This window comes from Lactuca sativa, chromosome 4 (genome assembly GCF_002870075.4).
Source record: "Lactuca sativa cultivar Salinas chromosome 4, Lsat_Salinas_v11, whole genome shotgun sequence".
NCBI classification, from domain to species: domain Eukaryota; kingdom Viridiplantae; phylum Streptophyta; class Magnoliopsida; order Asterales; family Asteraceae; genus Lactuca; species Lactuca sativa.
Window position 1 is genome coordinate 133,542,384 of NC_056626.2, and position 13,823 is coordinate 133,556,206.

Consider the following 13,823-nt stretch of genomic DNA (forward strand, 5'->3'; position numbering starts at 1 on the left):
AGATGCCTTACCATTTGACTATACTGGATACCGCCTATCTTTGGACGGCATTTACAAGTGGTGGCTCCAGCTTGGTGTCACAATTTGAACAAAAATGGTGACACAATTAAAATACATGCAAAATCACTTTGTCTTCAGAATGTATTTTTCTTCAATATTCAATTAACTTGTTCTCGTGGAAGTTTCTTTTATATTTATAAGACTATAACTAACCATATTAACATTTCTAAACACACCTTGTACCTCAACTTTTTTTTATGTATCATCATATATACATTATGCTATTAACATAGTTACAAATCCATCATCGATCATGATCCTTTAAGTTGCATCATAAATTGGAAAATTCAAATTAAACAATCAAAGATACTGGATTCTAAGATTACGAACAAGATTCTTTAAAACGCATTGAACCCCAATTTAAAAAGTAAACTGATATAGATCTTAATATGTTAGTAAAAACTTACGATAAAACAATTACTTCATGCAGTAAATTGTAGCCTAACCTTTAGGTATATATATACCCACTCATAAACCAACTGTAATTAAACCTGTCCCATTTGTGTTTCCATGAAAAAAAAAAAAAAAACTGGTTTATCATAGTTTAGATGAAGCTGTTGATAGAGCATGCTTAACCAATTCCCTTCTCAATATCTTTCCAGCTGGCGTTTTTGGAATTGTATTTATAAATGCAACTTTTCTAATCTTTTTGTATGGTGATACCTGAACACATCAAAACAATACAAACACTGTTTAATATTTTATTACAAAATTTATTCGTTGAAGTAAAACATTAAACATACCTGTTTTGCAATTATCTCCATGATTTGGGCTTCATTGATTTTGCTTCCAGGTCTTCTCACTATATATGCCATGGGAATCTCTCCAGCTTCTTCATCTGGATATCTGATTTTTTTTTTTTTTTTTTTTTTTTTTTTTTTTTTTTTTTTTTTTTAATAAATAAATAAAACAATAAATGTTGTAATAAACAAATCAATGGAAGTATGTTGCTATTTAGTACTTACGGAATTACAGCAGCATCTGCAACTTCTGGAATTGCTTGAAGGTATCGCTCCAATTCAGCTGGTGCAACCTGCAATTTTGTTTTTCCATTAATTAATTATTATCATCATAAATAAAAAAAATATGTATTTGGAGTTTGAAGCAAGAGATCACCTGATAAGCCTTATACTTAATTAATTCTTTTAATCGATCAACAATATAAAGGAAACCATCTGAATCAAAGTAACAAAGGTCACCCGTCTTTAACCACCCTTCAGAATCCAAAGTAGCAACACTTGCTTCTTTATTTCTAACATAACCTGTTTCATTCCTCTTGTTAAAAAAAAATATAAAATGAAAAGACTACGTTTTAATGACACATTTATGGCTTTAAAGGTTTGTTTACATATCACCTTTCATGACCATGGGCCCACGTAGCCACAATTCGCCTTGTTGCATAGGAGATAAAGCCTCACCAGTTTCAGGATCAACAATCTTGGCCTCTACATTTGGAGATAAACGACCTGCAGATCCGTGATGTTCACATTCATCTGGACCGTTCATTCCTGTAACCCCTCCCCCAGTCTCGGTCATACCGTATCCCTTCATACACATTCACCACACTCTATAAATACCAACTTCTTCAATTTATTCAAAATAAATAAATGCACGTAATATTTTAAATAGAATTTGTATTTTTTTTTTTCCGTTTTAATTGTTTCGAAAATAGGAAGGTTAGCCAAAAGGGTAGGGGTCTCCCTCTCATCTTTTATATCCACCATTATTAAGTTATGGGCCTATTATCCCCAAATGGACCAAACTTAAACATGAATTTTATTACTTTAGAAATGATATATCACTTTCGGTAGGTAAGCTTTTTTTTTTTTTGAAATTTATTCCAAACTTTCACATTGTATGTCGATATGTTCTACTAAATTTGGACACAAATAATAAATAATTGGTTCCATAAAAGGTTGTTTTGTTATATGGCTACATATTCTGAACAATTCAATTTTTCAAAATTAACTCTGACATAAAGTCAGATTACTTGTCAGTCTTCAAACATTCACGTGGTTAGATTTACAAATACGTAACACTTAAATACTCAAAAGCCAAACTTTGAAATATTTCTTTTGTCACATTATTATATTAAAAAATATCATTTTTTGTGTGTTCTGTTCAAAAAGTTAGTTCCTAACCATCTACTTATAGTTTTGTAACAAACAAACCATTATGCATGGTAAATTACAAAAAAAAAAAAAAAAAGGTTTAATACACCAAACTAGAGCAACTTTTACTATTTTAAGAAGTTCCTAATGGTTATTTTGAGTATGTTTGGTAGCCAGTAGCTTTTATTTGTGTAGAGTATTCAGCAAATGTAGGTGTAAATTACATAAAAACTCCAAAACGATACTGTAAGTACTATAGTTTATAAATATCCATTTACTTTAAGTAAAACTTGAATCGGGCATATAACATGAAAATAAGTTCAGTTATATATAAAATACCCAAACTACCCTCCTGACAGAAAACCCAAAATAAAGTTTCTTAACTTTTATATAAAAATTCTTAAAAAAAGAGACTTTTAAATTTAAGATTTTTCTAAAAGTTGGTATCTTGTAGATTTAACCTGTTCATATCCAAATCAAAATCAATCTACCGAAACACAGAACACAAGATATCTACGATTAACGTTAGCCGACGCCTTATGCCACAGAAGCTCAAACAAAATAGTTACTTTTTTTTTTTATGATGACAGCGACGTTAATAAATGATTAAGGACTCAATAGCAACACGCGCAACAAAGGCGCGTGACAGGCAATACCTGGACAACATCGACATTGGGAAACCTCGCCGAGAAGCTTTTCGCGACTTCTTTTCCGAGCGGAGCGCCACCGCATCCGATCAACAGAAGCGAGCTGAGGTCGTATTTGGGAACAAGGTCGGATTTCGCCATTGCCACCACAAGCGGTGGTGAGACAGGCATGTACGTGACCTTATATTTCTCCACCGCCTTCAACATGTTCTCGAAATCAAATCTCTCCATGAGAACCAGCGTCTCGCCAACCGATGCCGCCCTGATCAGCATAAAAAATCCGAAAACGTGAAATAGAGGCAAGGGAAACAACGACACCGGGTGTTCATGAGGGGCATTCCCGTCTTTCATGAATCTGTTATTGTGTGCGGCGGATGTTATGGCGATGAAATTCCTGTGGGTTAACTCGACCCCCTTGATTCGTCCGGTTGTGCCGGATGAGTAAAGTATCCCCGCCGTATCGGACTGCTTAACTAGCTGAGAACTGAAATTAGAGTGTGGATTTTGTAACATTGAAAGGAACTGAGGAGAATCGATGATGATTGTGCCTAGAGGGAATGAAGACGGGAGTTTAGAAGCGACGGACGATGTGGCGAAGGCGATTACAGGGTTACTGAGTCCAACAAGGTCGGTTAGCTCCGATTTGGTGGAAAGCGGATTGACGGGAGAGACGGTGACGCCGATGGATAGAAGAGAGAAATAGAGGACAGGAATGTGGATGGAGGTTGGAGATAAGATCAAGGCGACTTGGTTTTTGGCAAGGGTAGGAAATTTATTTACGAGCGCGGCGGAGAGGGACTGGAATTGACGGATGAAGTCAGTGTAGGAGAGACGGTGGCCGGTGGCGGAGTCGATTAGGAAATGAGTTGTGGAGGGCGAAAATGCGGGGTCCGATCGAAGGAGGGAGATGGCGTAGTCGGTGATGGAGAGGGGTTGTGAAGGAGGAGGCAGAGGTGCCGGTGACCGGAGGCTGTGGAAGACCTTTGTCTTTGAACAAAACCCATTTTGGGGATTCACAGAGCTCGCATCCGCCATGGAAATCTTGTGAGAATAGTCAGAAAAATCAGATACACAGTGCAGAAAATACCGGTTTTGATTTGTTCACTTCAAAAACAAAATTACGACATTTATGAGAAAATAATATAAACCACGTTCCAACAAAAAAATAAATAAAATACTATTAATTTAGAAAAATATATAACCACATTTGAACAAAAGAACTAAACTTATTGACACCAGCCATAAAGTTCGTTAAAAACTATAATTTTATTAAAATCATTTTTAAATACGATAAATTCGAAAGGGTTTTTTTTTTAGTTTTTTATATTATTATTCTATAACCCCCCGGTTTTTTAAGTTGAACCGACATGGTGACTTCAATTCAACCGTCGAGTAAACTGATTTTTATATTTTTATATTTTTTCGTATTTTCCTACACATATATACATACATAAATTAAGAAGTTAATGTCCACAAGTTTAAACATTAAAAATACACATGAAAATAAATTATAAATCAATAAATACATTAAAATAACATATAACCATAAGTTTTACATCAATCCATATATATTAAAAAAAAGTCTTATATAAATACAAACGCATAAAAAAACTTTATAACATTTATCATGTGTTTTTATTCAAAAAAAATCTTAATAGATGTGAAAAAACCGTAAAAGTTTATTATGCATAATATTTCAATTTTATGTGTTTTTATTTAATTTAACTGGTTCGACCGATTTAATTTTACCAGTTCAACCAGAGTTTTGTAAAAAACGACCGGTTCGTTCCGGTTCAGAAATAGATATAAAACCGATAATAGTTGAACAGTTCCCTTCCCTGGTTCCCGATCCAACCGGTTCGACCGGCCGGCTCAAACCGATTTTTAAAACATTACTATAACTTGTCATCATAGATGGTTAAAATGGAAGATATACCTTATCTTTCACCTTTCATTTTTTGAATGTTACATCAGTTATTCATTCGTTCATCTTTCATTCACAAAAAAAAAAAAAACAAAAAATGATCACTTTTAACTATCTTTTATTTTTATTTTGTTTTTAAATAAAAAATTATTGATTTTTAAGATTTATAATTCAAAAAATAAATATAACTCCTTAAAAATGATTGATAAACTTAAAAATTAAATAATAAAAATACTTTCCTTATTTAAAGTAAAAATACTTTTTTCATGATACTCTCCTTCTTCAAAACTAGCTCGATGGCCGATCCCGAAAAATGATCAGTGTTTTCCATCAAGAACTTCACATCGTCCATTTCTTGCATTTCCTCGTGCTCCTTCTTTTTTTGCTTTTTTTTCTTTGTCGAATGCCAAACATTTAGTAAAATTCAGATTGTATTGACCAAATGTCGTTGTCATTTTCCGCATTTTGTCCGCATCCATGCTGAAATCTGATGCATTAGAAGAAATCCCTTCCCCTTCTATTTTGCTTTGTCCCTACCCATTGACCGGATAATTTCCTCTAGCTTGAGTTCGTCATCCTCATTTAAATCTAGCCCAACACGAGCATTAGAAGAAGTTGTGTATCCGCTGGAGCCCATTTTTGCTCTTTTTGATTGTCCTTTTTTAGTATAAAGTCTTGTTCGTATTTTGTCCACCTTGGACTAAGAATTAACAATTTCCAAGACTTGTTAAAATTGAATGTGTTTATCGTATCCTCGCGAAAAAAATGAAAAGCCTCTTGAATAATTTCTTCATCTCCCTGACCGTTTTTCCTTTGGGTTTTTAGGTTGTTGTACAACCCGTTCATTTTTTAAAAGACTTTCAATATTTCTCGAAACTTTGAATTAAGTTGGTGTTTGGTACGATACTCTTCATCTTTACCGAACTCCATGCGAAATCTCAAGAATGTAAAGCAAAAAATGATCTCCCGGTTGTGCATTCCCTTGCGTTGAATCCTTCGAAATGTCAACCTAAGTTTTTGTCAAGCCTAGCTATTCTTAGGGACTCCATGCTATCAGCCTCTGCTTTGTAGTCTCTTCCACTTGTTGGATCCAAAGTCTTGAGAGCAAAGCCACTTCCTTGATGATCTTCCTTCACAACCAAAAAAGCCTACAATTCACTTAAAATGCTCAAAATTTGTTAGGGTTTGGAAGAAGGGTCGATTTTGGGATGGAGGCTGATAAGAGGAAGGGTTTTGGGACTATAATGATGCTTATATACTGCACAAACCCCTAATATTAGGGTTTGGTCCAAATAGCGTACGCCCTACATACCAGTGTACGCTCAACGTACAAGCACGGGGCCAGGTATGCCCAGCGTACAAGGTGTACACCCAGTGTACCAAGTTGCACCCATTATTACAAAAATGTCATCCGAGACCAATCTTGCAAAGAAATCTTAACTTAAGGGTCAAAAGCGAATACCTGAAAAATTAGATGTTACAGCTCTCCCCCACTTGAACTAGAATTCGTCCTCAAAGTCTGTTGCCGTGAATAAATCAGGGTAGTGCTCTCGCATCTCCGCCTCAGGCTCCATGTCCATTCGGAATCCTTCCGATTTTGCCATTGGACCTTGACCAGTGACACTTATTTGTTACGTAGGGCCTTCATCTTTCGATCTAAGATCGTCACCGTTCTCTCCATATAATTCAGGTGATCATCAACCTGAATATCGTCCAGAGGAACAACTGCGGACTCATTGACCACACACTTCCGAAGCTGAGACACATGGAAGGTGTTATGGATTCGGCTGAGCTCATCAAGCAAATCCAGCCAGTATACAACGTTGCCCATCGGGCCGAAATCATGAAAGGTCCAATGAATCTGGGGCCCAACTTGCCCCGCTTCCGAAATCAGATGACACCTTCAGAAGCACCAAGTATCCTACCTGAAACTCGAGGTCCGAAAGTCACTGATCTGCATAACTCTTCTGCTGGATTTGCACGACTCGCAACCTGTCGCGCACCTGTTGAATCAACTCAGTAGTCTTGAGTACAACCTCTGTACTCCCCATGACCCGATGCACGACCTCCCCCCCCCCAACAAACTGGGGTCCTACACCTTCTTCCATACAACATCTCAAATGGCAGTCTGTCAACACTAGCATGATAACTATTGTTGTAGGAGAACTCTGCCAATGGAAGGTAAGTATCCTAACTCCCCCCAAAATCTAACATACAAGCCCAGAGCATATCTTCAAGTGTCTGGATCGTCCGTTTGATTTGGTCGCCATTCTAGGGATGGTATGTTGTACTAAAATTCAGCTGAGTACCCAAACTCCTCATGAAACTTCCTCTAAAATCTGGAGGTAAAGCGAACATCCCGGTCCGAAACTGGCACCCCGTGCCGAACTACCACTACTTGAACACAGATGTCAGCTAACTTCTCTGAGGATATGCTCTCAACAATCAGTATGAAATGCGAACTCTTGGTCAATCTATCAATAATGACCCAGATAGAATCAACACCGCGTGTCGTCCTTGGTAATTTTGTGATGAAATCCATGGTAATCTCTTCCTACTTCCACATGGGGATGGGTAAGGGTTGCATCTTGACGTGGGGTCTTTGATGCTCGTCCTTGACTTTCCTGCAAGTCAAGCACCGCTCAACAAACCAAGCTATCTCCCTCTTCATACAGGGCCACCAATAGCTCAACCTTAGATCCATATACATCTTCGTGGCCCTCGGATGGATATAAAATTTTGATTGATGTGCCTCCTCCATAAATGTTTGTCTCACCCCACCTAATTTCGGAACCCAAACTCTACCACACTGAGTCAACAACCCCCGACTATCTCTGACAAATAATGGAATCTATCCCCTGATTCGCTCGACCTTCTAATTCTCCTTTTTCAATCCCTCCACCCGAGCCTTCTTGATTAAATCCAACAAAGGCGAAGTGACAAGCATCCTCAAGCATATATCTATGATAGAAGAACTCACGACCTTGCGACTTAAAGCATCGGCCACCACATTAGCCTTCATAGGGTGGTACAAGATATCATAATCATAATCCTTTACCACATCCAACCATCTCCACTACTGCATATTCATATTTGGCTGGTCCATCAAGTACCTCAAACTCTTTTAGTCAGTGTAGATAGTACATTGAACCCCATATAGATGATGTCTCCAAATATTGAGGGTAAAAACCAAGGCCCCAACTCTGAATCATGCATAAGGTAGTTCGCCTCATGAGGCTTCAGTTACCTCGAAGCATAAGCAATCACGTGACCCCTCTACATAAGAAAAGCTCCTAAACCCAAAATAGAGGCAACACAATAAACCACAAAATCATCTAAACCCTCAGGAAGCACGATAATCAAGGCCTCGCACAATCTCTGCCTCAGAGTCTCAAAAGCCAATTGTTGATCAGGCCCCCACCAAAAAGTCACATTCTTCTTTGCAAACTGGTTAAAGGCACTGCAATCTTGGAGAAATCATGGATAAATCTCCGATAATACCCTGTGAGGCCTAGGAAATTCCTAATCTCAGATGCAGTCCTCGGAACCTTCGATCGCATCACGGTCTCGATCTTGGTTTGGTCGACCAAGATACCCTTCTAGTTGACAATGTGCCACAGGAACTGCACCTCACGCAACCAAAAATCACATTTGGAGAATTTGGCATAAACCCTCTCCCTTCTAAGGGTCTCCAACACCTCTCGCAAATGTCACTCGTGCTGCTCCTTGGTCTTGGAGTAGACCAGAATATCATCAATAAATACAATCACATACCGATCCGGCATCGGTCTACAGACTCGGTTCATGAGATCTATGAACGCTGCTGGGGAATTGGTGAGCCCGAATGACATTACCATGAACTCGTAATGGCCATAACAAGTCCTGAAGGTTGTCTTCTATACATCTTCATCCCTGACCCTTATCTGATGGTACTCTGATCACAAATCAATCTTGGAAAACCAAGATGCACCCTAAAGCTGATCAAACAAAACACTAATCCTCGAAAGTGGGTAACGATTCTTCACTGTTAGCTTATTAAACTCCTGGTAATCAATGCACATTCTGTGTGAAATGTCCTTCTTTTTCACAAACAAAATATGTGCTCCCCATATAGAGCTACTTAGACGGATAAAGCCCTTGTCTAGTAGTTCTTGAAGCTACGTAGACAACTCTTGCATCTCTGGTGGTGCCAGACGATATGACCATTGGCTATCGGAGCCTCACCAGGAACCAGATCTATTTGAAACTCCACTTGTCTCTCAGGAGGCACTCCTGGTAAGTCCTCAGGAAACACATCGAGGAAATCCTGAACAATGGGCACCCCACTCAACTCCGTCGTACCCTCAACCCAAAGCTCTCTCGCCAAGGATTAAACAATTCTCTCACACTTGGGGTGTAAAATCTCACCAATTACCGCTTGCAATCAATCATAGCCCCATTTTGGCCCAACTAATCCATCCCGATGATAACCTTCGATCCTTTCAAGGGAATAGACACCAAATCAATAGAGTATCTCTTACTAAACAGATTCAGGACGCACCCGTGATGAATCCTCAAATCACTCAAAGTACGATCATCCACAATCTCAACCTCTAGAGGGGAATCCAAAGTCCCGGGAGCATTGAAAAACTTCTTGCTAAGTGAAGAAATACAAAGGATCGGGTAGCACCTGAATTAAACAGGACAAGAGCCGTCATACCATTGACAAAAAAGGTCCCTATACAAGATCAAAATAGTCATAAGCATGAATAAGGAAAGCAATAAAAGATTGGAATAAGTCACATACCAGTAACAACATTCGGCGTTGCGCGGACCTTATCAATGGTCAGCTGAAAGACCTTGCTCTTCACCACAGGAGCCTCCACCTTACCTTGATAGCCATCAGTAATCCTCAATGTGGCTGGCGCAGGCGCTGCCACTGCTCTCCATGACAAGCTCAGACAATTGGACTTTTTATGGCTGGTCTAATTGCAATGAAAGAAAATACAAGCACTCCTGAGGCGATCCCTACTCATGTGGCCCGATTGGCCACAACCAAAACATGCTGAACCCGATACTCGACACGCCCCACCGTGTGACTTTCTGCAGTGGCTATGGCCCTGCGGCCCTCTGTCACATGAATCAGATGTATTAGGCCTATTAGCCTCGCCCACCGCTGTCTGAACCTGCTCCGACTTCCGCTTTGTCCGAAGATCCAACTCAATCTCCTGTTCACAGGACTTCTCGATCATATCATTTAGGGTCTAGCACCCTGAAAATCTCACGAAATCCCTGATATCCTCTCTCAACATGTCATGGTATCTCGTATTCCTCATCTCCTCATCTGCAGCATACTGCGGGACCAACAAAGCCCTCTTCCTAAATTTGGCACTAATCTCCGCAACAATATCATTAGTTCGACGCAGGTTCTAGAACTATCTTGCTAGCTGTTGTACATCAATAGCTAGTGCGAACTCCCTCTGAAATACTTGGACAAAATCCTCTCGGGTCATGACTGTTACTTCCGTTGAACCAATTGCTCAACTAACCTCCTCCCACAAGTCTCGTGCTTAGGCCCTCAGCAGGCAGGATGCAAATCCTACCTTTTCCCCCTCAGGGCAAAAACTCGCCAGCTGGGCATTCTCCATGTCAGCGATCCAACGTCGGCTAACAACAGGGTCCTTAGCCCAAAAGAACTCAGGAGCTCCACAACCCTTGAACTCCCATAATGAAGGAGCTCAATCTCCTATCTGACGCACAACAATCTCATCTCGAAAGGTCCTGAGCCTCTCATCCACAAGCTCCATAATCCCTTTCTTGATGGTACCGAACAACACAATGGTAACATCCAAGATACCGCAAGTAACCTCAGACGAAATGAGCCCGCACAAACGCTCATCAATCAGCTCTGTTCTGGAGCTAGAACCTGAACCAGAACCAGAGCCAGAACCTCTATGATTAACTTGTTGGATTAGGTGTCTAAGTTCATAACTATTTCTGGAATGTACTTGACCCGACCAACATGGTTCATTTGGGTTGCACGGCATCATGCATTTGGATAGACTAAAATGAGAGAAATAACATTTAAGGTTTATTAATATATTATAAGTTCTAATATATTAATAATATTATTTAATTAGTATTGGTCAAGAATTAATTTGGAATTAATTAAGTGATCAAAAGAAGACTAATTAAATATATGGGTTGATTGTGTAAATCACCCATACTTGTATAGTGGGCTAATGCTCCAAGGATTATCAAGTTGGGATAAAACCCATAGGATGCTCCATGGTGTTTTTGAACCCATGGATCATGGAAATCAAGAGCCATGTCAAGTTAGGGTTTACATGTTGTAACCCTACTTATGACACATTATAAAAGGAATATGTGACCAACAAAAATCGGCACTAGTGAAAACAAGAGGGCATAGCCGATTTTAGAAGTGTTATATTTCCCTCAAGGTTATTCCAAGTGTATTTGGTGTTGTGTGAGACATTTGAGGCATCACACTTGAGGTTCTAGGCTCACAAGGTTCTCAAGGAATTCAAGCAACTAAAGGTATGTATTTCTTACTATCTTTTATGTTTAAAAGTTTCCTATGTATGCTAGATAGGTTATGAACCTTAGAAAAACAAATTTGCATGTATCATAGATAAAACATAGATCCAAGGTTCTAGGGTTGCATGTACACCATAGGAGTGTTAAAATGCTCAAAACCCTACAGTGATATCAGAGCCTAGGCTTGTTTGTTTGATACTTGATGCAAAATTGTGAAAAAAACTCAGTTTTTCTGCACTTTGCAGCATGAACTCGCCGATTCCATGGGGGGAATCAACGAGTCCATGAGTAAACTCATCCTACTCGTCGAGTAGGTTCTTGCACTCGACGAGTAGGAGCCCCAGAATGCAGTTTTTCGACTTTTGCTGCTGGAAATGGACTAGAAACATTACTCTAAACTGTTTTGGTGTTTTAAAACTTGTTTTAGATGGTGTAATGGTTATGCTAATCCATTTACAATGGCTAATATCAAAATTCCATGTTTTATATGTGTTCATATGATTCTTGAAATTTTGATATGATATTCATGTTCTTATGAGTTATTGTTAGATCATTGGAATTACTTGCTAAATTGTTAATGATTAATTCTTGATCAATTATGTGTTTAAAATGGAATCCATAATTTTTCCTCAAGTTATGGATTACCAAAAGTCACACTTTTAAAGACCATTAAAGAAACACATAGGTTACATAATGTGACATCCCCATTTTCACGGCCAGAAAAGACCGATTTTGTTTATGCTTTATAAAAATCAAAGTACTTCTTTTAATAAAAATGTTGCGGAATTTGTTCCCAGAAAAACACGATAAATACGCTATTAATACATTTTCGAAGAAACATATTTTATTCATTTTAAAACGTTTAGGATGTCATCGTTAATACATAAACATAAGCATAAACAGAACTTACATTTATTTACACTAGTGATCTACATCTCTTTAAATCTCTTAGTGTAATGTGCCTTCATATCAACACCTGTGATATAAATAAACTGATTGGGTCAGGTTGGCAAACCTGGTGAGTACATAGGGTTTTCAACCCACAACAATATAATTATTATGTTCAAACAATCAAACAATCAACCCAATTACCCATCCCCATTATCTTCTTTACTCTTAAAGATCTACCCTAAGAATCAACCAATCCTCATTCATACATTCCTAAGGATCATCCTAAGGAATCGACACGAAGTCCATCGTTACCAAAGCTTATAGATTACAACTAGTGAACACGTAGTCCAGACATCTGGTAAACACTTAGCCCAAAAGTAACTAATGAACACACTTAGTTCAAAATACCTAGTGAACACACTCAGTTTAAAGATACGTAGTGAACACACTCAGTTCAAGGATACCTAGTGAACACACTCAGTTCAAAGATACTTAGTGAGCACACTCAGTTCAAAGATACCTAGTGAACACACTCAGTTCAAAAATACCTAATGAGCACCTAGTTCAAAAACACCTACTGGTTACGAGCCTGCTAGCGTTCCACCGGACTGTCTAGTATCGTCCATTGTCATCATCTATACTCCACTAGATGACTGGATCACTGACAACATTGATGTCTTCCATCGTGTTATCACAAAACAACTATTTCATCTACCCATGTTTTACCCAACACATTTTGTAGATATAAATACAATTTAAATCATTTAAAACATGTATAAAGCGTTCATCCAGCATAGACAGCAAGTATTCAGATAATATGCACACATAGCAAGTAGTTTATATAAAATACTTCATATCTATGTGTAAGATGAAAGTAACTATGCACTCACTTGAGAAGGTGGTGACTCGTCACTCGGACAGCACTTCGATACTCTCAAAACAATTATCCCTTGACGAAACCTAGTATCAATACCACTAGGGTTTAGTCTAACGATAACCGCAACAAATTAATAGTCTAGCTATTATTATTATTATTATATAATCGTTAAATAACACTCAATATAACTCATAATAATAGCCCAAATACTCATTATAAGTTCCTAATAACGTTACTATATTAAAACATAAGCTATACTAAAGATAGGGTAGGCATAGCTCACTTACAGCGGGTTTTCTCGAAAACCGGGCTTCGATGGAGCAGCGTTCCTGAGCCAAAAGGCTCTTTTCTCGAGACTCTAGGAGCCTTGGGGCGTCCTTCGGGTGCTTGGGGGTTTACCTTAGGCTTTAGGGGGTTAGGGAGGCTTAGAGAGAGAAAGTAAGGTTTGAAGGTGTGAAGAATGAGGGAACCCGACACCTCTATTTATAGGGGTGCTGACTGACCTACTCGCCGAGTTGGTGCATGTGGCAACCTTTTGGTGGTGCCACATGTCCAATTCTGGTGGTGCCACGTCACACCCTATCGCGTATCAGCCTTCAAACTTAGAAAAATCATAACTCTCGCATACGATCTATATTTTCGACGTTCTTTATATCCACGCGTAGGTAAAATCAAAATCTACAAATTTCATTTAGACTCCGCCGGCTAATTCTCGACCGATCTCAAATTTAACAGTAGGAGGCGTTTAGACTGTTAAATGACCGCGAATAATTCGT

General features: G+C 38.6%; 1 protein-coding gene across 1 annotated transcript; it reads right to left on the bottom strand.

The window, feature by feature from the left end:
• Nucleotides 1-419: 419 nt before the first annotated feature.
• Nucleotides 420-3,986, bottom strand: LOC111877345 (4-coumarate--CoA ligase-like 9). Its single transcript, XM_023873865.3, has 6 exons — nucleotides 2,828-3,986; nucleotides 1,416-1,605; nucleotides 1,177-1,322; nucleotides 1,026-1,093; nucleotides 804-906; nucleotides 420-723 (listed from the first exon to the last, which is right to left on the bottom strand). The coding sequence occupies exons 1-6, from the start codon at nucleotides 3,851-3,853 to the stop codon at nucleotides 598-600; spliced, it is 1,659 nt and encodes a 552-aa protein (XP_023729633.2). The 5' UTR covers nucleotides 3,854-3,986; the 3' UTR covers nucleotides 420-597.
• Nucleotides 3,987-13,823: the final 9,837 nt, after the last annotated feature.